Genomic DNA, 26,098 nt, shown 5'->3' with positions numbered 1-26,098 from the left:
CTTTATAATTAATATATATATATATAAATATTTTTAATATTTAATATAATAAATATTAAATTAAATAATTAATAATCTTTATAATAATTTAGATCCTCTCTTGGATTTTTTTCAGCCTTGAAAACCTCAAATATACAAACATTTAAATAAGGTTGAGGAGGAAAAAGGTGTTTTTTTTCTTTTTCACAGAACTTTATGTAATTGGGGGGGAAAAAAGGAATGAATGGGCATAAAAATGCACAACTAATGCTGTCTGGACAAGCTGTGACAACCCCTGAAACAGCCTGTCCAAACACACAAAACAAGCAGACACTCACAGCTGCTTCAAACAGCACTATAAATTAAGATGCCTTCACCTAGCAGACAATACTTTGTGTCTAGAGAAAGCGTAATGGCTGCTAGATTCTCACCGAATGTTAAACATGCATAGAAACACCACTGTTTCATGATACTTACACAGAAATATAAACCATTTTCTACTGCAAATATTTCATATTAGACTTAACATTTAGAAGCATTGTAGTGTAAAATTCAACCCACTGATAATAACTGCCATTTGTGCAAAGCTACTGTAAGAGCTGGCTGTATTAATGTCAATGCTAATAGTAGTTGTGCTCTTTCAGCCACCTAATGTGCAGTGTGCAGCAACAGGTAGGAAAGGAGCTGCATTTTATTTGTACAGCTGGCAAAAACTCCCACACCTGAACGGTGTGGTGGAAAATGAGGTGGTTTTAAAACTCCAACTTCATGAACCTGTGGAGCCAGTGACCAGACAAAACCAATAATTGAGTAAAACCCAATTATTGAAGTATTATTGATCGATCCATCTATCTGGACATACTGTACATTTAAAAAAAAAAAAAAGTTAAATACTACAGCTTTAACACTTGTAATCAGTCTATTTATATTGTGTACAAGATGTGCGAGTGAAACATGGAACCACAGAAATTAAAGCAAGATCCAGGTTTATTAAAAAGGATTTCTAATCTGCCACTAAAAGCACCATCAGACTACAAAAGCTTAAAGATAGATAGGCAGTAAAGTGGATAAAACAAATATACAAAGAACTAAAATTAAATCTTTGATTATAAAATATTAAGAAGGCAGTAAAAACAGCAAAACAGAAAGGAAATCAGTTTCTGAGGCGAGTTCGGCGTGACGTGCGTGAGATGGGTGTCGTCACTTTGGGGGTCTCGCTCTCTGCCATGACAGCATCTGAAGGAAGATAAAAGCTTAGTGAGACATTTCTGCAGAGTATTTAATCTTGGGTGGAAATGTATTTTTTTAATTGATTTTTTAGGCGTTTTATGAAATCATGTCAAGTTGATTATATAAGTAGAAATATAAAGTGAGATGGTTGCAGACAAATTCAAATTCAAGCTGTAGAAAAAAAAAAAAAATAAAACTCCCACAGAAGAAAATCTGAAAAAGTCACAAAGCAATAATTCAAATACGATCATTCAACATAATGACGTAAGCCATAAACTAATCAAAAACTTTACAAGAAATTATTCCCAAATTAAAAAGTACTGAATAGATCAAGCTTCTGAAAATGTTTACGCCCACATTAAAGGTTCTAAGGGAATTTGTAGTAGATTTTATGCTATCATTATTAGCATTTTTACAGGAATTACTTATTATATATATCAGATTTTTCCGTCAAGGTTTGCTCTGCCTGTAGATCTTGGACTACTTCTTAGCTAATAATAAAAAAAAAAGAAGAATCCTGTCCGCTCATAAACCTTCAACACTGGTGTTTGATGTATTTGGTCCAGTTACTCTGAACTCAGTTGTTCTGACCTGAAGGAACTGCTTTTGATCAAATTTTATTCATAGCACCAATTATAAAAATACAGTAAACAAAGAACTTTGTTGGGTAATTAAATGAGCACAAAGGCTTCGTTAATGAGGTGCCAAAAGAAGTCAATATTGAATTAGTTTATTCAATAAACAAAAAAAATGTTTTTTGCATCTAATTTGGACAATATTCTTTAACATTTATGATGTTTAATGGTCAATACAATAAAACTAGGATATTAAATCATTAAATGAAAAAAATCACTCATGTGAAACAAAAAAAAAGAAAAAAATTTGTGAATTTAATATGGATTTTTTTTTTAATTACACAAACTGAAAATATTCTAAATTAAATAAACCCTGGCAGTCTCACCATCCTCATCCTCCTCTTCGTCGCTGCTGAAGCTGATCACTGGTTTCTTAGACTTGCGTGATTTTTGAGGCGTTACAAAAGTGTCATCGCCGTGGCTGGAGACCGACTTTGTTTGACCTGTAGGGAGGAAAAATATTTCCTTAGTCACAGTCAGTTTTTTATATATATATTTTATTAGTTTAGGAAACTGAGTAAAAGCAGTGAATTCAGACCTCTCCTTTTCTGACGGCCTCTGGTGGGTAGCAGTGTGCGACTGCTGGTCTTCTCTGCAGTTCCTTCTTCCCCTTGGTTCTCTTCCATCTCAGGACTTTCTACATTCTCCAAGCCCCGGGTGTGAACCGCTGTCAGCCGCTTCTCAAAGTCATCTATCTGGGTCTGATTGAGATATTTATGATTACTACAAGAATAAAAATAAATATTATTAAATAAAGCACACGAGTAGCTTAAATGAGCGACTCATACACCTTAAATTGAGGTTTGGCTCCACGACGAAGCTTGGCTGTGATGGTGAGCAGAGGCTGGTAGACTCCGGATTCGGTTAGTTTGTCGCTGTAGCATTCCCAGCATTCCTGCAACCTCTTAAAGCCACGCTCACACATGGAGAGCAGGGACAGGGACATGGCCAAGTCACACCACTGGCGCTCGGTTCTGCAGAGACAAGAGCATGAAATGAGAGGTTGAGGGATTAGAAAATAAACCTGATTAGCAACATAATGCACAGTAATTCTAGACTCTGAACAAAAAAAAAAAAAACCTCATTTCTGATAAACATGTCATTGCTCTGACATTTGGACCTAATCTCATTTCCAGGAACCTTTTATGTCCAAATTCAGTTTTCCATTATATAATATAAAATGTCCTTCCTTTGAGCTCTGCGTATGGATAAAGAATGACTCAGAGGCTGAAGCCCAGCCGCCCCAGTCATTGCATCTACTCTCAAACTACACGAGGCTGTTTCCATGACAAAAGCACTGAATAGGAAGATGTCAGCATACATGACTGGTGAAGCGAACTGTGAACTTGATTTAATTGTTAAACTCTCTTTCTCAGAGTAAAAAAAAAAAAACAGCCACTAATTATCCACACATCCACCCCCACATCTCACACAATGAAATGCTGTAGGACAGCTTCAGAAATTAGGAGTGAAACTATTCGGAAGAAAAAAAAATGAAATCACGCAAAGAGGCAGCAGTAGGAAAACAAGGCAATTTGTACTCACTTTGCAGTCCGGAAGCGCTGACACAGTTTCTCCACCAAAGATTCGGTTTGCCTCTCTTTAGTGATGTAGGAGAATAGCTGTCTGTGAAAACACCCAAAACTTCATTTAGCACGTTCAAAGCTTGAAATGCTTCTGTCCAAACCAGGGATGAAACAATTAACTGTGACTAATCAATTACTGAAATCAACGAATTTAGTAATCAATTGTTAGCTGGAGTATACAGACTCACAAAAGGCAATTTGCTTAAAAAAAAACAATAATTGAGACAAAACTGCACAGAAAAATCTGCACATTTTGCACTTGAGATAAAATGTAGAATGTATACATTTAGCACCTTTGTATTTAATTTTAGCCAAACCTGTGACAGTTTAAGCTTCACCCAGTTCAGATTTATTACAACAATGCAGTTAAGGCAATAAAATATTAATTTTCTTATTTAAGAAAGGAAGTGAATTATTTTTTATTAGTATCCTTTAATGCATTTCTGTTGCACTATGGAAAAGGCTTAAGTGATAAAATGAAAAATCTGCAGAATGTGTCATTTTTTTTCTTCCGATTAACCATTAGAATAGTCTATAGATTAACCAATTATTAAAATAAGTTATTTGCATCATTAGTCCAAACCTTAAATTCCTGTACATCATTCTGTGGGCTGACAGTGAAAAAGTATTCATACCTATTGAAACGTCAATGTATGTTTGTGAATTTATTGTGACAGATCAAAGTTGCACTTAATTTTGAAGTGAAATGAGAAACTGTTGTTAAAATTAATTAAAAATAAAAACCTAAAAAGTTAAACATATGTATTCAGCATAGCCAGGACGAAGACTTTGCAAAGAATGGCAAAATGTCTTCATGTGGATGTGCAAATTAACTTGAGCTCAGTCTGGATGGAGAAGATCCGCATAGTAATTTCATAAAGTCTTACCACAGTTTGATGCAGATCTAAATGTTTGCTTGGTTATGTCTACAAGAATCAAGGGGTGTGAATACTTTTACAAAGCACAGAAGTGAAGAAACAAAGAGTTTCTGTGCCTCTCACTTCATGATGGTGTTGAAGTCCTTGGAGCTCATTCCTCTCTCTGGATCCGAAAGGCGACTGATGATGTCTGGCAGCAGGTTGTAGATGGCGTTGTCCTGATGGACGACAAATAAAGTTAAAAACCTTTCAAAGCTGCCAGCTTCCAGTACAGCTTCTGTGTGTGTGTGTGTGTGTGTGTGTGTGTGTGTGTGTGTGTGTGTGTACCTTAGTGGCCAGCTCATTGAAGAAGTTTAGAGCCAGGCTGGTGATGTGCGGCTCTGGGTCAATTAGCAGCACAGCGACCTCGCTAACTTGGCCTTTGACCTTTAGCACATCCTTAAGGACCAACTGAGTAAGAACTGTCACAGCAGTCTGCCTCACAGATGGGACCTCATCACTCAACCTAAACATGACAAAGAGAGGGGAGGGGAAAAAAAAAAACAAGTTAACGATCTGAGAGTCAGTTCTTTACATTTTTAATAATAATAATAAAAAAGCAATCGGCAACAGAAGCCAATTTAAAAAATCAATGTTCAAGACAACAGCCAACGTGCACAGTTGCTCCCACAAACAGCCCAGTTTTGGCATAACCACAATGTTGTAATAAACAATTTACATACCATATAACATCGCTGCTGACCTTTTTTGGTAACAAGAACTCTTCATGCAAGAGCTTCAGATCATCATCTCTGAACTAAAATGCTGGTATCTGCCCAATTTTTAACTTGACACTCCAACTGTTATATTTCTTGAACATTTAAATTCAAGTTGGTTTTTTGGAAAATTATTAAAAAATTATTTTTTTCAAAAATATTTAGGGCAAGTGTATAAAAGTTCGCAAAAACATCTTTGTAAAAATGCAGTGAGAAACCTGGAACTAGATGATAAATAGTTATTTTCAGCTAAATAGAACTACACCACCAGGTCTATTGATAAGATACAATGAGTAAACGCGAAAGGAAAATCACTTCTCATCAGCGTTTCTTCAAATAAAAAGGTAAAAGTCATCCAAAACTTAAACAAAGTGACACCTTATTGGCTGGCTGCTTACAATGGGACTGGACAGGTTGTGGCAGGGCAATCAGAAACTAATTTAGCTTTACCCTCTCCCAAAAAAACCAAAGAACAAAAGCAACTAATTTCCCATTTCTCATTTGCACCAAAGAGCAGGACTCCTGGCAGAGGATCACACACTTGTACATGCTACTTCCACATGCCAATGCAGAAGCTTACAACAGCAGTGAACAGGGTAATTAATTCTTAATGCGCTTATCAGGAGGCGCCAGGGCAGCAGCCTTGAGAACAGTGGAGGTGTTGGTGTGTGGGAGACAATTAGGAAAACTAGGAAATGCTTATCGTGTAGAAAACACTGAGGGCAGTGAAGAATTAGAAAAGAAAATGTTCTACATGTCAAAACACCCGAATGTGAACGTTATCTCCTATTATAATTAAAACGGCACTTCATCAAACAGAACAACTTCAGCCTCTCAGTTGGCTGAAATGTTTAAGTGCTTTTTAAATGCAAAGGCACAAACCTTTGCAGAATGCGTGACTTTGCCCAAATATTACCGCCGTCTCCCCGCTGCGTAATTACAACCTGCTGGTCAGAGTGGCAATTAAGCCGTTTGTTGTCTTATGGTGGCCTTTCCTGATGTGGTCTGAGGCTCCGCCCAAGTTCGTGTTTGGTAATGATCCCCCTTCCTAATCTTTGAAGGAATATTAGCCAGTTGTCATGGCAACCTGCAGGGCCCAAATATAAAGCCCACTATCGGAGTTTTGGACAGCATATAGATCATCTAAAAGTTTATTTCCCACTACCTGTGGAAAAAATGAAATAAATAAATAAAGAGTAAACTTTTCCCATCATGTGGCTCAGTGGAGCATTCTGACAGTGGCAACACTCCAGTGGTTGAGAGGGACGTCACACTGAAAAGCGGTGATGGGATTCGGATGAAGAAGGCAGGAGTGTACAAGGATGTGTGTCAGTGGGTGTTTGCAAGAAGGAAAAGAAAAGAAAAAGAAAAACTTCACTCGCAGAACACCCACCCACATGACCCATCGAGTGGAAGCATTTTTCTTATGATGTTTGATGAAACTTTTTAAAAGATAATGATGGTATGGATCAACTAAATTATTTATGCATGGTGGACAACAAGCATTTGCCTTTTTTATTAGTGACTGATGCGGCTAAACAGGACCTACCTTGCATATAGATTTTGGGTCCAGGGCTCCAAAGTATTAGGAAAACGCACTGTGAGGTCTCCCAACGCTATGATGGCATTGGCCCTGACGACGGGCAGAGTGGAGCGCTCCAGCACTGTGAAGATGAGGCGGATGTTGTCTTCACACACTGATGGGCTGAAATGAGGACAAAATAAAAGCATTAATTAAAGGAGTTGCATTGTCCTCATAAAGGTGGATTATTTCAGTACTTTTTCAATTGAAAAATAGAAACCAATCCAGAGACATTAGCCTCAGTGATATTTAAAAGGTTTATTTCTGTTACTTTCAATGATTATGACTCGCATAATGAAAACCTGCAATTCTGTTTCTCAGAAAATGCTAATATTGGGTAGGACCAACAAAAAACTGAAATAAGTAATGCAAAGTGTTCTGCTAACTTGACTTATCCATTACAGTCACTTACAGCTTCTACAAAAAAGATAAGCTAAAAAAGGTCATCGCTAAAGAAGCTGGGCGCTCTGAGTGCTGAACCCAAACATAGCAATGGAAAGTTGAGCAAAAGGAAAAAGCACAAAAATGTGTATAAAGAACAGGGAATGTTGTATCTTTGAGAGGATTGTGAAACAAAGCTGAGTGTAGAGAGTTTGGAGAAGATCTCATACATGCGTGTATAGGACAATGACCATCACATTTTTATTTTAAGCCATTCCTGAACCACAAACGGAAACATCAGAAACAAAAAAAATTTTATATATATTTTTGATTTTTCTTCAGCTGTCAGATATAAATAGTGGAAAGAACTGCTGGAATATATATTACCATGTAAAATAAATACATACATGTTTGACTTTTTGAACTGAATTACTGGAAGACCTAACTAACTTTTTAGTGCTAATCCTAATTCATTTTGAGAGTAATGAATTAAATGTTTACATTTTTCAGTGTTCTTAGTGGCTCTCGCGTGGCTGCTAACTATAATAATTTAAAATTACATGCCCTCTGGAAAGCTCTGTTAACATAATATAAGCAACAAATGGCTGGATTCTCACAGTTTAATACTCTGACCAAGAAATCCAAATTATTATGAGATATTCATGGTGAAATTGCAGAAAAGGAAAAAGGGAAGTATTTTACATTAAACTGAAAGTCAGACACCTTGTGCCAAAAGGACACCGGAGAGAGAAGCCTCTGCTTAATTAAACAAATCAGTTCAGAAGAGAAGTCCTGTGGTTTTGGAAAGCGTGTTTCTTTATTTCAGAAATGTCATGTTATTTATATAAATTAAACAGCAACAAGGGGTGTTAGAGAAATGTCTTTCATTGGGGCTAAGATTTGTCCAATTTTCCTAAAACACAGAATGACGATAATCAGCCATCATTTGAGGAAAAGTGCCAGGAGAAAAAAAGGCCCTTCAATAATTTTGATTAGAGATTTAAAAGGTTAGTGTAATTAAGCTAAAAGAAAACTGTAGAAGGCTGCAATAATCAGAGAGAATACAAGCATGTCCACATAATCAGTAGACATAATTTCATGCAGGGGTGGGAATATCAACGCGTGTAGGATTGGAACGAGTTGAAGATCCAATCTGCTCAAGCAGAGACTGTGGGAATGTCTAGAAGGCCATTTCAGTTCTGTTTCGGAATAAATACCTTCTGGTTTTAACAGTTTCCTTGGTAATAGTTCATATCATCACTAGAACCATGTATAGTTACAGTAACATTAATAAATGCAAAGTTTGAATTGCTATAGACTGTAAGCAAGAGCAGTTGAAGTACACCAAGACAGCAAAAAGTGTTAAATATATATACACTTTTTCTTCAGAGACTTTTCCTTTCACTGCTATAAAGTCAGTTTTATCTCAACTACATTCAGAATGAAATTACAAGGAATCCTCCCCTCCAGCTACTTCCCTAATGGCTGTGATAATTAAACACTTTGCAGCCAATTTCCAGTCTTCAGAATGGTTCAATTTAACTTATTACAAGTTTGTCAGATTCATTGGACCATCAGGATTGTATCATGGGGTCTGATTACACTCTGCACCACAGACACAAAACAACAGAAGGGATAAAGCCTCTATCTTACAGCATTAATACAGCAAAGCTTAATGTTACTCTACATTTCAAATAGCTTAATTCAAAGCCAATGAGTTTATCCTTTCAGCTTGTAAAAAACATCCAAACACTGGGTGCATTGTTTATTTTAAATGAAAAACTTTTTTTTCCTTGGATGTATAATGTAATACAGAAGAGATTCTGGGTGTATTGGAGAGAGTTAAGACATTCTTAAAAAATAAGAAAAAAATTACTTCTACTAAAAACAATGCAAATATTTATGTCAAGGTAAAGATGAGAACCAATGAATTTGTTCATAACAACAATACTATACCATTTTCATTGTTTTACAAATTTATGTGCCAAGTTTTATACCACTGCTGTTCATAATTGTTTTAAATAACACTTCCACGTTAGGCAAAATGGTTCGAGACTCAGTTTGCTTCTTGTCTCAAGAATACCAACATATTAAATAACAACTCGACACAAGTTGGGAAAAATGGTGCAAACTGATGGGGGGAAAAATCCTTAGAAATGGTGGCTAGCTCAATTTTCCCCTTATATAGTGATGCCTTTAGAACTAATGACAACAAAGTTAATGAGAGATTAACTGGCAACAATCTACAAACTTGGTATGATAACTTGGAGTGCAAATACTACAGTTTTGCAACAATTTTAATGAAAACAAGAACACAATCTATTAATTTAATAGAAAGTTGACATTTATTTCTTCTGCTACAGAAAAAAAAACTGTTTATCATAAGTCTCGCTAAATTTAGTAGTAGCTCTCAATTGTTTATTTCACAAAACCTTCTTGCCAATCTGTGAACTATGTAGACCTGAACTAGCTGATATTAACTACTTAATTCATCAGGCCAAAATGAATACTGCTCATAGCTTCCCCACTGTAGTCTAAAACAATTTTACCTGAAGAGTGATGGGTGGTGCTCTTCAGTTTCCTCACCAGGACACATTGTGTTATCAACAAAATATTATAAAACAGATTAAGTTGTCTTAATTTTAGGAGCGAAAACTTTTTTTGCTACCAGCTGACAAGTAGTTCACAGCAACAATTGAGGGAGGGACATCAAAGTGATGAGTTGTCATCCTGCCCGTTATGAAAATTGAGAAAAACTCATCTCATTTTGTAAAAAACCCCAAAAACAAACAAAAGAAAAAGCAAAATAATAATAATAATATGGTTTTTAAGCCTTAGTTCTTTGAAATATTTGTATTTCTTGGAACACACCCTTTAATCGATGGCAAACTTAAAATCTTAAGTTTTAAGAACCACACTCTGCTATGTAGAACAACTTTAAGAAATAACACATATCTGGCATGTAAGACGTAGCAATGGAGAAAAATGGAAAACACAAACAGTTCAGTTCCATAAAAAATTTTTATATTTGTAGTGAATAAGCAAAACAGTGTGGAAACTGGTTTTCACACTGCATTTTTATTTTTTCCATATTTATTCAGACTTGGTAAACAAAATTAAACTCCATACTTTGCATGCTTAGCAACCTGCATTGTGGACTTACACCAAGATGTCGGAGCTAAACAGATGGGCAGCCAAAATGGCCAAAGACAAACTAAACTCAAAGTTTTCTAGAACAGACAGATGGAATAAAAGATGCCCTACTGTCCAAGGTTAAGAAAATGGTGTAGCAGGTGTGTGATTGTTTACTCAGCAGTGTTATATACCTTATCATCATGTATTGAGACAGTGCCAAACAGGCAGCAGTGGTGAGCTGAGGGTGGGAATAGCGTCCTGGAGAACTGCAGACTTTCACCAGTAGAGGAAGAAACGCACTCAGCAGGTTGTCCTCTAAACAGATTGAGAGATAATAAATGAAGTCGATTTAAACGCAGCTTGAAATGATGCAGGAAGAAAACTGGCAAGAGTCTTTATTTACCAGCCAGTAATTCTGTTTCACAGATTTTTCTGATGAGCTCTGCTTCAGTGTCTTCAGCAGACGCACCAATCAACCCGAGCTCCTCTTCCATGGCACTTTCATTGGCCAGCTGCTGCTTTAAGAAAAAAATAATAAGGTCAACACTAAATCAGTTCCATAAAAACTCAAAAATGCCTCTAAATCCTATTTTAGATTTAAATGAGCTAAAACCTCAATTCACTTTCAGTTGAGTCATACAGATATTTAGCTGAAGAAAAAGTAGCTCATCTGGTTGTTTGCCACTTATTTAGTCTAAATTTGACTCAAATACAAGAATCTAAAAGCTTTTAGTTCACCTTCTTTTATTCGGTCTGTCTTTTCATTTTTAGATAATTATAGCTAAACAGACCTAGAGATAAACATTTGATTATTTCAAAACTGTTAATATTCTAAGTCATACTGTTAAGTGCTAATAAAGTTTGGCTGTAATTGAACTTTTCTAAATGTATAGAGCATAGAAATGCAACACACTTAAACTCCTCCATTCATTGGTGAATTTACCAAATGTTTTCTTGTGTCTTCCCACTGCTATGGGTGTGGGCTCAGCACCTCAAGCATGTCCTTCATTGTTCAGTTTCTTCACGACTTGCACAAAGGTTAAATGCATATACCAACTCCATTTGTTCAAAAACAAAAAAACTGAAAAAAAAGCATGCCCACTATGCACGATTCAACATTAAACACCGTCTCTCTTCCACTATGAAGTTCAGTCTTGTATTTTTATGAGACAGTAAAGAAGTAACCGAGATGAGTTTAGAAATGACAGAACAAACTCCCACGCTAATTAAGGGAACATCTATCCTCCTTTCTTCTGAAGGACTGGACAATTAAGAGCTGTCACTAATCTGTCTGTCACTAAAAGGAGTTTCATTATCAAGCCACCCAGTAGAGACCCACTGACTGAAAAATGTCTCATCTCACAGCTGGTTGGATGAGGTTCAGCTTTAACTTTAAATAGGATTAAATCATCCACAGAAGCACTTTAAGTGATCTTTTCCAAATAAAACAGATTATTATGTATAAAAACCTGGTTGGAGTTCATTAATGTTGAGTCTGATATGGATTTTAATCTAATTATTATTATCAAGCCAATTAGTTTATTATGACCAACCCAGTTTAACAAACAATACACATAATGGTAATATAAAAACATCCCAGTTAATATTAACAGTCATTCCTGTAATCATTCATTTTAGGCATGTTGTTGGGACTTTAACAGTAATAAAGTACTTCTAGAAGGACATCAAAAAGCAGCTTTTGTTGCAAATGAAAAGCCATTAATCCTGTGAATTGGTGTACGTGTGTTATAGAGGTGTTGTGACTGATTAAGCTTTCCACATCATTGCCTTGATGGTACTGAAGCCAATGCTTGGCTTTTATTTATTGATTTCTCCTCTGCCGTAAACAATTACCGTATTCTTGTAGCGTAAAAATCATTTAATCAGTTTAAGATATTTTAATTTTGTGAACTTGGATTATAGACTTACCAACTGCAGTATTTAGTAGAGTTGAAAAATGAAATTGTTCAATGCATATTTTATATTTAACAATTGCATTATTCTCACAATGTAGATTCAACTTGCCAAAACAAAAGTTAAAAGTTTTTTTTTTTTTTTAAATTGCCATAAACCAAATATATATAAATATTGATCTAAAAAAATACAATTTGGAGTAATTTTTCAGAGTGAAAATATATTCTAATACAATAATGAAAATAAAGTTCGCACTATTGGCTCCATCTCTTCTGAATCAGTTAAAAAGTGATTCAAACATCACAAAGTATTGTCTGTTAGGCCAATTCTATTGTCATAATTCATCCAGATAAATATTGAACTTTAATAAAAATTTAATTTACTCGACACGGTAACAATGTTAAATGTAGCTTTATCATCTTAGGAGTTTTTCGGTGCATGACTTCAGAGCTTTTGTAGAGTTGTTCTACTCTGTGGACATGCAGCAAATCTATTTCACAATAGGGAAAATAAAATTACCATTAAAAGCAGGAAATATTAGAAGAACTGTGGGATTTTAGTTTCTTTTTAGTAGATTAATTTAAAGAAGTTGAACTGTAGAAAAATAAAAAAATGTTTCAATTGTGTAACTTGTCTGATGGTCTAATTAGATATTACATAACACTGACATACATTAACCCTTACAAAATGGCAGAAAGTAGTTTGAACACAACCATAATTAGTGGGTGTGTCACCCATTTCCCAAGAACTCTGTATTATGTTGTGTGGAACACCTGTACAGCCGCTCATTACCTTAGCTTTACTGCCTGGGCCTTTCTCCTTCTCCTCCCTCTCTTCTGTCTCTCCTCGCCTCCTCCGCAGCTCAGCGCTCACACTGCGCTCAAGATGAGACACCTGCCAAAAAGCAACGCATCCGCAGAGCGCCAGCAGCTGGGCCAGACACACACAGTTCACTGCAGGAGAGAAAACATGTGGCCATGTGTGATTAAGGGTGCGCTGACAAACGGCAGGAATAAGTCTTGTAGCATTTTGTAGACAGCAACATGGTAGACAACACGACTAACCTTGTTCTTCTTGGTCACTGGAGTCTTGAGATGCATCATGGATTTGGCCAACATCCTTGTTGACTTCACCGCCTTCAGCAATCTGATCAAGTAAGAGTCGAGCGCTTCTCTGGAGCAGCCGGGAGCACAGCTGGTCTGGGGACTCAGCCAGGAAGTAGATGAGACGGACGGCCTGTTCCATAAAGCTCTGCCAGTAAGGGTCTTCCATCACCACACCTTGGACACAAACAGTGGAGACAGAAAAATTAGAGGAAGAAACCATATCTGGTGGAAAGAATAGGAAAAAAAAACTGGAAAAAAAATTCAAGGGCACATTGTTTACCATCAGCAACAGCCTGTGTAAGGCAGGTGAACAGCTGATGGTCCTGGGGGAGTCTGAATGGAGCTCCTTTTGATTGCTATTGGGTAGACAAACCATAACAGGACAGACTTAAACTTTCAGATGTAATTAGTCAAAGTCTGGGCTTTAAGGTATTCTAAACTTTTTATTTACAATGCTTTGTAAAACTATTCACACAACTAACTTCCACATATTGTCATAGAAAAGCAACAAACTGATTTTTTTTTAGGGGTTGTGTGTGATCAACCAAAACAAAGTGGTTCATAACCACGAAGTGGAAGAAAACATCGTTCTTTTTTAAAATAATGTTTTTACAAACAAAACTCTGCTTAGGGTGCCTGTAAGTATTCAAAATAAAACCATTTCCAACTTGCTTCCTAAGTCACAGAATAAAGAGTCCACTTATATGTAATTTAATCCCAGTATAGTCACTGTTCTGTGAAGGCTTTGACCAAAGGCCAGTTGAGTGTTACATTTTTTATCTTTGACAAAATCTCGTATATTCAAACTTACCCTGACATGATCAGTGATACTGCAAATGGTGATCACTGTATCTCTTGCAAGAAGAAAGTCTTCAGTCACTTTTTCTCCCAGAGCCACAGAACAAAGAGTGTCCAAGTTACTGAGCACCACTTCTCTCTCTGCCCTGTTGTAGTTGCAAATAGAGATACTTGTTGAAAACTAGAACTAGCGTACACATTTCAGAATACCAAATTATCTCGCCTTGATGCAAAGTCGGGTAATAACACTGCCCCACATGACCTCTTCTACTCTCTGCTGGTTTTCCCAGTACTAGGCTGAGCCCAGATATTACATGTAGGAGGACGGGTTAGGAGAAGCACACAAGGTTTAATAGGTTATAAATGCTGCTGATGCTGGATGAGGAGAAGAGGCAGCGTGGGTGGACTGCAAATACTCTTTACTCTCTCACTCTTCCCCAAAGCAACCATATTCTTAGAGGTAGCTGGAACGGGGAGAACATATTTTACATATATAAAGATATATGTATATATAAATAAAAAATAAGATAAAAAGGCCCTGGCAAGAAGCCAAGTTTTATGGTCGTGACTTCAATTACAATGAAGAGGAGCAGAGGCTGGGCTTGTATTCTGACTAATGAGGATTTGCAGAATGTCAAGTAGCTGAGGCAGGACTAAAATGTAAAGAGAAGAGCTGTTATTCAGGCAGGAATAGCACCAGTTTTCAATGTATTTTTACCACTAACCTGCTCAAATCATAATGGCTACATTTTCTACCCATCAATCCGACTGTGCTAAACAACAATGCAATACATCTGAGTACACATGAAATAATTGTTGGGTGTTGAAACAGATAAGATGTCATCTAAAGAGACATTTGACATTTGAGTTAAAGTGCAGCTGAAATGTAAACCTCAATTTATTCCTCTGGCATACTAATCCTGTTTAGCTTTTATACCTATTAAAAAGCACAGATATGATTCTAGGTAAAGATTTATAACATAAAATAAGGAGGAGTCAGTGTGCAGAAACCTTGTGTTACAAATAAAAAAAATTAAATATTCATTTTGGTTGATATTCAACCTTTACTGCATGGTATATGAGTAACTATCATACTAACTTTGTGGTACTCTAAACAGATGTTACTTAAATTAAATCTATTATTTTAACCGATTTTTAGCACTACCATAAGAAAACTGCACTTTTTTCCACCCAAAATGTTTGTTGTATTAAAAGACAATAAAATGTTGAGTAATTTACCGTGCTGCCATGCCCAGCAGTAACACTGCAGCTCGTTTGTGTAAGACAGAGGCTTCTCGTTTACCCGCAAATCTCTCCCACAAAACCTGGATTACGGTGGATTGGAGATTGCTGCCACTGCCGAAGAACTCCTGCACCTACAGAGACATTTACAGTTACAGCTCTCTGTATGTTTAGGAACCAAAAGTATTTCTGCAAATTCTCCCAAATTAATATTTTGTCACATTTAGACATTTTTCATGATCTTGGAACTACAGTACTGCTAATTAATCCAATGATTCATATAATAATTACTCACAATTTCCTCAAGACACTGGATAGTACCCAGAGATGCATCCACCATGAGCTCAGAGAGACTGTCGACAAGAGTCTGTGCTTTCATCCTGTTAAAAAGACCAGACGGCTGGTTTTTCATTTAAAAAAAAAAAAAACACTGAAGGTTTTTGTTGCAAGGCAAAATAATATCCAACAGGCAGCCAGACAAAACAATTTTATTCTGCTCTAATCCTCCAAGCAATTAGAAGATTATATGCAAAACGTCTAAATCGTATAGCAAACCACCAAGAATGTGTGTTCTAACAGGGGTTTATAATATTCACAAAAAACAGCTGGCAATATAGTAAAGTTTAAGTGTTGAATCATTTCTAATCTTTAAAAGAGATCTTGATGAACATTTCCATAGGTAGCCTAACGCCTGTTTTAGGTTTTCTTTGAACTTTGCTTTCGTAGTTACTTCCATCCTGGATTAAATTTAAAAAATTATAGTCTGCCATGTAAATATATTATAAACCTCGGCACATGACTATATTTAAAGTGGTTAAGCACAGACCTGACTGTGTCTCCTTGCGGGTTCAGGTACAAGCGTCTGTAGGCTTGAACGACAGCATCTTTAATGGCAGCATCCGTTGACCACACCAGAGGCAACATCTTCCTCACTCCAATGACAGAGTTGGCAACACTGAATTCGTGCACCGTCACACAAAACTGCACTGCTTCTTGGACAACTTTAAGCAGAATAAGAAAACAACAAATAAACATGGAATTATGAACTTCATGTAAACAGAATCTACTCAAAAATTTGGGAAAGTAAAATGACAGATCCCACAGTGAAAGTGGACATCTACCTGAAGTTGTTTTCAAATACAGCATGTTGTTGATGACAGATATTGCTTGTTCCACTTGTAAGGAAAATGTTTCCATGTTTCTCAGGTACTGCACCAACATCTCCTGCTTCTTCAGGTCCCCTTCATCTCCCCCTTTATCTCTCTCTCTTTGTGGGGTTGGTGGCAAATTCTGACCGACATCTGAAGCATCTTCATCAGAGCCTGGGGCAAACAAGAGAGTAAATCACCCAGTCAGTGAGGGCTCCAAGTTTTTTTTTCCTGCAGGTGCAATGGGGGAGCTTGCCGATTTCTAAAGGGTGCTGTGAACTCATTATAGGTCTCTAACACATTCAACCTACAGTCACCAACAATGTGTCTAATAACACATTAGACACATTGTTGTGTCTACAGTCACCAACAATGCGTCTAATAAATACAGTATGTGGCTTTATGGTGATACCATTCATTACAAACATAAAAAAAACCTTGGTCTTAAACACCCACACTTGGCATGGTGGTAACAGAAGAGGCAGACAGAAGATGCATTTTTACACCTAGGAGTCAGATTTCTTCACAACAGGAAAAGGTGGTTGTTTTTGTGGTAGAAGGGGAAGTTTTTTTTGCTTTTTTTTTTTTTTTTTTTTAAAGAAAAAAAAAAAATCTGTTTTCATCTAGGGTCCTGGAAATTATCAGTCAGGTCAGTGGTTTAACAGTCATTGCTGCTGTACAGGTAGTTCCCCCCCCCCCACAAGAAGACAAAGAAAACTGTTTATAGTTCACTGATTACTTATATCAAATACTACTTATTGAGGTCTAAAAATAGGACTTTATGATACTATTTAAGAACTCCTGAGTGCTGTACATGATACATTTGTGCCCTTATTTGCTTTGCAGCATATTGCTAACCTGGTGTGACTCTAGTTCTTCTCGCTGACTACAGTGAAACATGAGTAGAATGGATTTGATAACTTTTTCTGAAACTTCTCTGTTGAGCCTCAAACATGATGGATATTTTTGCAGAATTGTTTTTGTGCCTGTATAATCACCAAGCAGTACAAGCTCTGCCTCCCACTGGTTTACAGGATGTGTAATGATGTCAAAGGTTCATCGCTTTTACTCATAGTATTTCCTTTGTTATTGATTCACAGCCATATTCACAATAGACTTCTTTTAGGGTACTTTTTTGGCATTTAGATTACATTTAATTACAATAAATTTTTTTTTATAAAATATTTCACCACATAGAAAAAAAAAAAAAAAAAAAGAAAAACATTTTTTGAACTTTTCTTGGGGGTGCCATGTCTGACTCAGGGGGAGTTATTGCATCCTCCACCGCTACCCTCGAACCACCAAGGCACTCATTGCTCTCAATTTATAATCTGCTGCTTGAACTGAGCATTTTCTAAAGCTTCAGCCTAATAATTAAGTAACCTTTTACCTTTTCATAATGTGTGAAAAGCAGTTATACACGCTACATTTAGAACAAAAGAAAACAAAAGCGAGAATACATGAAGGTAGAAACTTGCAGGACAATTTCAGAGCTGTCATTATAAAACTTTAGAAAATTACAACCCAAGTCAACTAGTAAATGGTTTGGTGGGTTGAGGTTGTGTTTATGTGCAGATACATTCAGATTTGAATGAGGGGAGGTTTGAGAGCAGAGTGAACACTTTTGAGTCTTAGTTGTGCTGTTTTTTGTAACATTAGATGCAGCTGTGTCAATACCATAATGCTTTCTCTATTGTAACATATCAATGTAATAAAATTAGCAGAGAAACTGACTTTTCTAGTCAAAGTTCTTATTCTTATGGCAAATAGGTGCACAAGTGGAAAATAAATGTCTTTGTAATTGAGCTGTCAGACCATCAACACACATCTCTGACGTTGCATTTGAGTCAACATGAAAAATGTTTAACTGTTTAATTAAATTACTTGTTTATCATCTGAGATGACATTAACTGGTGGTGCAGGAAGCGTGAAGTGAAGTATAGCTTAGACAAAGGCTTGCGACAAATTACACTGTCATGTAGGCTAAAAAGATATATATATATGTATATAGAAAAGAAAAAACTAGCCAGAGAAATGTGAAAGTGCAGCAAAATGTTCATCTGGAATTTGAGAGAATGCTTAATGTTTGGGCCAATATCTATGCTCTTAAGTCATTATAGAGATTAAATACTTGTATTACAAATTGAGTTAAGGCGAGGCTTTCAAACAGAAGAACATTACACTAAAGGTCAAACATGTTTGATGGCTAAGTCATGTTGAGGGGCTGTACCCGTGGTTTTGATGCAGTGCACAAAATAATTATTAATAAAAAATGAATTAAAATCATCTCCAGATTTTTCATTTGAACCCCAAAATCAACAAGTCTGATCAGAACAGAAATCCAACACATGGAAGTAACAAGGTTGACCCAAACACACAAAACAGGGTAAGGAATGGATACTGAAGGCCAACATTGAGCAAGACATTTAACCAAAAACATTGACTGGTGTATGCATATATTTGAGCTTTTATGTTTTTTGACCATGTGGATAACAAAAAGTTTACAACTCAAATTCATGCCCCCAATTTCTGTTAAAAAACAGAAGGTGCTCCTGGTTCCAGAAGGCTATTTGGCTCTCTGGCAAACTGAGCAGATGGACACTTTATACATTCTATATATACTGAACTTGCCTACAATGTTTGATAACCAAGATCAAATTCAAATGACTTTGAATCTGTTTTACATTTACAACCATGTGGGTGAATCAACTTTTCATTAGCAACTCAATCTCTCAGAAGTATATATCTAATATTTGTTCTCTTGTGCATTTTGTAAACCATTTTCCTATTTTTATTAAAATAAAAAGAGCTTTTACCTTTGAAAATCAAGCCCAGTGTGTCCATTAAACTCTCAGGGGTGACTGTGGTCAGAGAGGCAAACATCTCTGATTCTGGGAACCAACTGTGAGCTTTTACGCAAAGCTTCACAGCATTCCTGCAGAGAGAGGAGCACAGACATTTTACCTGACTAATTCTAGGCTGTGTGACAGACCAGATCCATGAGCAGCGTCACTACCCATCAACGTCAACTGGTTATTAGCATCACCTGTATTTGTTGACACGGAGGTACTGCGCTATCTTCACTGCAGTTGCTCTGTCGTCATCTTCTGGTTTTTCGTCCTCCACCTCCACACCTTCGTTGTTCTCTTCCTCTGCTTCACTTGTGGGCTCCAGGATTGTCCTGACAGTAACAAGGAGCTCAGGCTCCATGGCAGCCCACAGCTCAGACGCCTTGATCACTGCAACTACAGCGAGGAAAAGGAATATATACATACATTTATTATATTTCACTGGCAGCTGGTCGTGTAAAAGTGCCAAAGAAACATTTGAAACCAATGTATTGAAAGAGCAACAGAACAGACAACTGTATTTTTTCTGAAATTAATTATGTGAACCTATTTCTGAATTTGAGAAAAATTAAAACATTTCTGTTCAGACAGCAGCACTGAGTGACAATTAATTTATGATTTTATCTTTAAATTTAATTTGGAGGAAAAGGCAATTAGAACCGTTGATGTGTCATAATTCAAGCTAAAAACTATTACCGTCTTAGCTCATTTGCATGAGTATTTTTACTAATTACATTTCAAACTATTAAAAATGCCAGACATAAATAAGTGTGGGAAAAAAAACTTATGAGAAGATTTAAAGTTAGACCTTTGGGATTTCTTTTAATCAGTACATATTCATGTGGTGGGTTTATGGAAATTTGAATCAGCCCTCAGATTGTTAAAAGTAACAGCTCATGGATCACTGAACGGCACCAAGACCAAAGTGGGCTTCTTGCATCAGACACTCACACCCACACACACAATGTAAGCTCTATTCCAGAGATTACTCCACTGTGACTCTAAAGGAATAATTTGGATTGAGCCAAGTCTCTGTCGGCAGGCCCTTACAGCAGAGCAGAAATCCTCCTCTGCACTACCAAGATTACCTGCCATTCAAATGCAACAAGAAGCCAACACTCATTCAGTGAGCTCACATTCGCCTTGGTTTCATCACTGGGCAAAAAAAAAATAAAATACATGTATGATTAAAGAAGTCTAACAGAAGCAGAGAAATCTGAAGGACTATCACAGAAGCTGTGATTACCAGGTGCTTTTCCCTCTAGCTTCTCTTTCATTTCTCTGAGTTTTGCTGTTTCTGTTTCCAAGGGTTTCTTCAGATCTGCACTGCTCAGCTGAAAGACAAGAACAAAGCTTTGTGTTGTGAAACTTGAAATATTACCTCTATTCACAATTTAAAATCACACCAGTTTGAATTACCTTGCAGCTATAGGGATTGTGCGCAATGAAAGCTGCCAACAGCTGGATGGCACTCTTCACTGCATTTATCGATTTGTCCATCAGGCGCCCAACGGCGAGCCCCATCACCTCACTGTACCTACACAGGGGCAGCGCCTGAACACACACACACAAAAATTTACCATCAGCTTTTATTATTTTGTCCTAAAGTTTCAGTGTTGTCCTTTAGAAAAATATCAAACATTTCATATTTAAAATACAATTTAAAACTCAGTCTGTTTTGGATAACCAAAACATGACAACACATTGTCAGAATAGCTGGGAAAATCAAGAAGACCAAAAATTGAGTCTTGTGGAACACCATTAGTTCAATCACAGCATTCACTGTCAAAGTATTTCATAAAAGCAATGTACCTTGCTGTTGACAATTCGTGTGTAAACTTGGAGCACACGTGCTCTGACATGGGAGTGTGTGTCATGGAGATGTTCCTGCAATATGTCAAAGAAGCGGTCCCGGTCGGCTCTGCCAGACTCATCCAGCCCGTCGCCACATAGGACTCGTACAAGAATTTCTCCAAGCACCTCACAAACAGCAACACGCATTGTGTGGCTCTAGAAAACAAATGAAAATCAAACAGTTTAACATATGAAGTTCTTTTTTCCCCCTCTGCAAAGTGGAAAAAGTAAAGATACAAGATGAGTCTGCCCTCAGATTACCAAAGACGACAGTCACAGCTCAACGAACAGCAAAGAGAGCTGGGTGAACTTTTTGCCTTCTGCACACACACATACAACACACACACAAACAAACTGTCAGCATCAGCCAAAGCAATTACTCCGCAGTAACTGTAGAGGAATAATTCTGGCTGAGCTAAGTCTCTGTCGGCAGGCCCTTACAGCAGAGCAGAAATCCTCCTCTGCACTGCCAAGATTACCTGCCATTCAAGGCAACAAGAACCCAACTCTCGCTCAATGAACTCATATTCGCCTTGGTCTCATCACTGGGCAGAACATGAATGAAACGAAAACAAACAAAAACTCTGCCAAGCTGTGCAAGGGAGGCAGAAGCTACTGAAACAGAAGGTGTTAGAGATTGTCCCACATTTGTACTCAGGAGAATAATGAAAACAAGTTCTTGGGTGAAAATGTGGGTGCAAATGAGGCTCCGTCTGAGCTATATTGCAGTTTTTATCCGTATAATTTGTCATTAAGAAACAGGGATGGGCTGGTTATGTAGGTACACCATGATTTTTAAAGTCACGGCTTCAAAAATGTTCAACATAATTTGAAGTCGTTTTAATGAGATGCCAGAGAAAGTTCCTTAGTGACCATAGTTTTCTCCAGCTGTATGGAGCAAGAAGCAATAACAATACCCTCAGCTGTCTGCTGCTACACACTGCCGGTCGGCAGCCTGAAAGAAGGCAACAACACTTATCTGGTGCCCACAAAAGAGAAAAATTAGGCTTGGAAATATTTCTTGTCTCAGGTATTGGTGATGTAGAAAATAAAGAAGTGCCTCCCACCATCTTAAATCTGTTAAAGCTACAGTTACCAAGAGTAAGCATGAAGGTCACTACAGTCTCAATTACAGAATATAACCTGACTAAATAATAAACAGCACGTTAAAGTCCGAAATGTGACATTTTGCTTAAATATTTGTATCAATAAAATTAATACATTTGATAATATAAATATGAGTCAAGGGCTATGTTACTTTAGCAGAGCTGGGAATAATTGTTGAAGTTTGGTTTTAAAGACAAGAAATTAAATCATAAATATTGTTTTTTATCATGATGCAGTTTCCCCCAGTGTATTATAAGCCTGGCGGGCCACCAGGCTTTACTTGAGCCCCCACCAAGCTAAGCATTGTTTATCTATTTAAGTCTTTTTAAAGTGTTTGCATTTTCTAAGATTTTACAGTTGGGTTCAGGTATTCATCTTCCAATCACACATAATTATCAAGACATTTTAAAATTTCCTGTCAATTTTAAATATTTTTTAACTCAAAAACACGACGGGCTGCTGGGTGAATAACTGCCCTAGCACCCAGCCACCAGGCTTAGCAAGTTTTCTGGGGAAAACGTTGATGATGTGAATATTGTAACGACATTTTGTTTTTACACAAGATTATCAAATTACAAAAGTCTCATAAAGATGTCAAAAAATGCATTTTACAGAACACAAACCTCTCCTTCCAGGTGAGTGATGAGGACACTAATGTTGGGGATCATTAATTCTGGTACCAGGCCACCGAGTTCTGACAGAAAAGAGGCAAAAGCTTTGACACCAGAACCTTCTCTGGCAAGCTCTTCACTTGACTTCTGACCAATTTCCCTGAAGGAAAAAAATAAGAGTTTCAATAGCAGATCTCAAATAAAACTGAAGTTTAAAAGCATCAGTAAAGGAAAAATGTACTGACCTTATCACTTCTCCAATAATTGCCCTGACTCCATACTCTGTGCTCCACACAGACACAGCTTGAGCAAATACTGAGGACAACTGCTCAAAGTGTTGCAGCATCTGGATGACCTTTACACTGGCACCTGAAAGAATTCAGATAGCAACATTTAAAATAGAAAAAATTTTAAACAGCAAAGATTGCCATGTTGCATGAACTACATTCACAAAATCCAAGGTAGCTGGGAAACGAACCTAAAAGGTGGTTGTATTTGGTGATCAGTATGCCGAGAAGGTGAATTATACAATCTCTTGTTGGTTTGTTCTTGACATGGCTGATGGTTGGATTCTCCAATAACTTGTAGCAGCAACAAGTCACACAGCTGTGAAGAATTCAAGGTGATGTTTTAATTTTGTTCATCTAAAGCCATGAGTTACTCAAGTGTTAGTGTCCTGCCAGTTTTTAGATGCTATACGAACTGATTCAAATGCTCCCACTATATCCTTAGCATGTCAAAGTTCTGCATGGACCTGCTAATGAACCACCATTTATTGTTATATCAACCTAAAATTAAGAAGATGTTAGGGCTGAAATGCCGACTAAAACACAAGACAAATGGCTCCCAAGAAAAATTTGTTTGTGAACTGATCACAGAGGAAACAAGCAATTTCACATAGTTCTGAGATCTTCCTAAAAACTACATTTACAATGAAATTATACATAAATAAATGGTTACAAGCAAGCATGTTATGTAAGTAAATTAAAATCTGAGCCTGGCCCAGAGCTAAATTGACATTGAAGTACCTGATGAACTCCTCTTCCACCAGGGAGAGGCTCCAGAGAGAACGGATGTCCAGTTGAAGGAGCTGGACAAGAACATGCAGGACCCGCTCTCTCTCAGAATCCCACTGCAGCAGTCCTTCACCGCCTTTACCTTTTTTACTACCCTGTTACACAAAGAAAGCAAGGTCTTTCAACTCTAAATGTATTGGACTCTAACGGTTCCAAATGGGAGATAAAATGAAAAAAATTCAAATGACAAAAACAATATCCTCAGATTACCAAAGATGACTGTTCATATCTGTCAAACCTGCCATAGACTACAGCCTTTTGTCAGCTGATACATAAACATTCACACACAGACAAACAAGAAGTTACACAATGTTTGACATCTTCTACATATCCCACGAAATTTCTCATCATAGGCATACGTTTTAGAAGATGGACGTTTGACTGTAGGTGAGCCCTTACAGCAGTGTAATAAAACTCAATCACACTACCAAGACTACTCACCAAACAGCTGACTAAGAACCACAGTTTCTAAGTGTAATCAGATCATAAATAATGCCAAGGTCTCATCACTGGATATGGTCACATGAAGAATACTCAAAAACAAAAGTCACTGACTATACCATTTAGCCACTAACAACTTTACCTTTCCAGGTGCTGTGATGATACTTTGTCTGTAGGAGACACTTTCGAGGCTCTCCGTGAGTTTGCATAGCAAGAAGACACTCATTTTAACGGCATTTAGTTTTTCTTTGCGCTCTGCAGCTGAGAAGGTGGTGGAGGTGAGAGCCGTTGGCAGAGAAACAGCCAGATCACTGACCACTGAAAAAAAAGAAACCAGTTAATGAAGCAAAAGGCTAAAAGGATGTCCATTTAAAAAAATATTTATACACATACAAGAGACTAACCTTTAACAAGTAATTCCAAGGTATCCTCTTTTACCCCAAGCTCCAAAGAATTAAAATGCCTAAAAAATAAAAGACAATAGCTTTGTACTATTATTATTGATGGTAATATTTACAAGAATTACATGGTAAGTACTTACTGCAGAACACTGTAACCTATGTCAAAGTGTTCCAGTATACATGAAGGGCCTTGGCTTCGTAGTCCCATCTTGAATTCTGATGCAAACAAGTAAACATTTATTTACACCTTTATATTTACAATACTTCTACTCCTGGTGTCAAAAATGAATGCAAAAACCTCTAAACATGAGCAGAAAGGAGTGGAGAACACAAAAATACTGTTAGGAATTTCACGTTATAAGCAGAGGTAAAACATATCTTAAATTTTGTGTAAAAGATATTAAATGCACAAAATACACCAATAACATTTGGTTAGAGAGTACAAAAACCTGGGGAAATGGATCACAAGTGACAAATCTTTAAACAAGTTTATTTCCAAATATTTTGTCAGTGAAACAGGAACAACAACACACAATGTAGTTCTGTTTTTTCCACTTTTCCTTTAAATTAACACAGGTTATCCATTTGCTTAAAGAGCAATAAATGGAAGAAACAGAACTAAGCGGTTAAAACAAAAACGATCCGTTCACTGCGATCACCATAATGCTAGAGTACATCGAATTTCAATCATACGTACAAAGACATAAGATCACATCTAATGAAAAATACTTACTATTGAGATGGGATGGCAGTTGTTTTGCCGGAATCACATCTTGAACTACGTATTGATTAATACCTCCCGTTTTAACCAGGTCTCCCACACACACTGGCACAAAAAAGTCCCACGACATCTCTGCGTAACAAAGACAAGTCAAAAATAATCAAAACTTTGACCAACTCAGAGACACAAACGTATTTAGCTCATTGTTAGCACTGGTAGAGCTAGTGCTAACTTTAAATACTAAATGTATTTGGGTACATAAAGTAGAAAATAAAACCAAGTTAAAAGTAGTCTTGTAAGTTGAGAAAAAACTAAGTTGTTATGAGTGGTTCAAGCCGCAAATGTTACTGAAGCTAACACGATATTAGCATAATCGTTAGCCTAAAACTCACTAGTCTTTAAATAAGTTTTAGGCGGACATTGTGTCAGAATGACCATGTTTACAACTTTAACAAAGGTAAAAACACAACGTTACCTCTTTCCGTGGCAGCACGTTCAGGTACTTAAAATCTCTTAGGGAAAATTGCCTGCTGCCTCCCTTCCCACCGTCCGTAAACGGTTTCCGTCTGGAGTTTTTCAAATTTGATGCCACCGCGCGCCAAATCAACAAAACGATGACGCATATCGCGTCAGACCTAGTTTTAAATTCTGACCCAATACCACCACCTG

General features: G+C 37.0%; 1 protein-coding gene and 3 non-coding genes across 5 annotated transcripts; all 4 read right to left on the bottom strand.

Moving 5' to 3' along the window:
• Positions 1 to 948: 948 nt before the first annotated feature.
• On the bottom strand, positions 949 to 26,098 carry ncapd2 (non-SMC condensin I complex subunit D2). Of its 2 annotated transcripts, none has more exons than XM_023331027.1 (32): positions 25,905 to 26,098; positions 25,442 to 25,561; positions 24,849 to 24,924; positions 24,712 to 24,770; positions 24,450 to 24,625; positions 23,819 to 23,961; positions 23,269 to 23,396; positions 23,036 to 23,159; positions 22,803 to 22,950; positions 21,031 to 21,228; positions 20,638 to 20,772; positions 20,465 to 20,552; positions 19,416 to 19,614; positions 19,186 to 19,304; positions 16,343 to 16,543; positions 16,048 to 16,222; positions 15,517 to 15,601; positions 15,219 to 15,355; positions 13,993 to 14,125; positions 13,462 to 13,537; positions 13,140 to 13,355; positions 12,868 to 13,028; positions 10,565 to 10,679; positions 10,353 to 10,476; positions 6,613 to 6,768; positions 4,636 to 4,813; positions 4,432 to 4,526; positions 3,390 to 3,470; positions 2,635 to 2,818; positions 2,383 to 2,545; positions 2,171 to 2,287; positions 949 to 1,215 (listed from the first exon to the last, which is right to left on the bottom strand). In XM_023331027.1, exons 2-32 carry the CDS (start codon positions 25,557 to 25,559, stop codon positions 1,133 to 1,135), a joined length of 4,191 nt encoding a protein of 1,396 aa, XP_023186795.1. In that variant the 5' UTR covers positions 25,560 to 25,561; positions 25,905 to 26,098; the 3' UTR covers positions 949 to 1,132. The 2 variants fall into 2 exon arrangements, with proteins under 2 accessions (XP_023186795.1, XP_023186796.1); XM_023331028.1 differs by having other exon boundaries at positions 10,565 to 10,676.
• Positions 20,086 to 20,379, bottom strand: LOC111608212. Its single transcript, XR_002752601.1, has one exon. It is a non-coding gene; the product is annotated as a small nucleolar RNA U85 (small nucleolar RNA).
• On the bottom strand, positions 21,320 to 21,623 carry LOC111608216. Its single transcript, XR_002752605.1, has one exon. It is a non-coding gene; the product is annotated as a small nucleolar RNA U85 (small nucleolar RNA).
• On the bottom strand, positions 24,063 to 24,381 carry LOC111608211. The gene has a single exon (XR_002752600.1). It is a non-coding gene; the product is annotated as a small nucleolar RNA U85 (small nucleolar RNA).

Source organism: Xiphophorus maculatus, chromosome 3, assembly GCF_002775205.1.
Source record: "Xiphophorus maculatus strain JP 163 A chromosome 3, X_maculatus-5.0-male, whole genome shotgun sequence".
Classification (NCBI taxonomy): Eukaryota; Metazoa; Chordata; class Actinopteri; order Cyprinodontiformes; family Poeciliidae; genus Xiphophorus; species Xiphophorus maculatus.
The sequence above is the reverse complement of the archived record's forward strand: the minus strand, read 5'-3'. Positions and strand labels throughout refer to the sequence as shown.

Coding starts and splice junctions, on each gene's coding strand:
- ncapd2 (XM_023331027.1), bottom strand. CDS start 25,559: ATGTCGTGGGACTTTTTTGTGCCAGTGTGTGTGGGAGACCTGGTTAAA. Junction 19,615..20,464: donor GCTAGAGGGAAAAGCACCTG/GTAATCACAGCT, acceptor TCCTCGCTGTAG/TTGCAGTGATCAAGGCGTCT. Junction 13,538..13,992: donor GTATCACTGATCATGTCAGG/GTAAGTTTGAAT, acceptor TCTACCCAATAG/CAATCAAAAGGAGCTCCATT.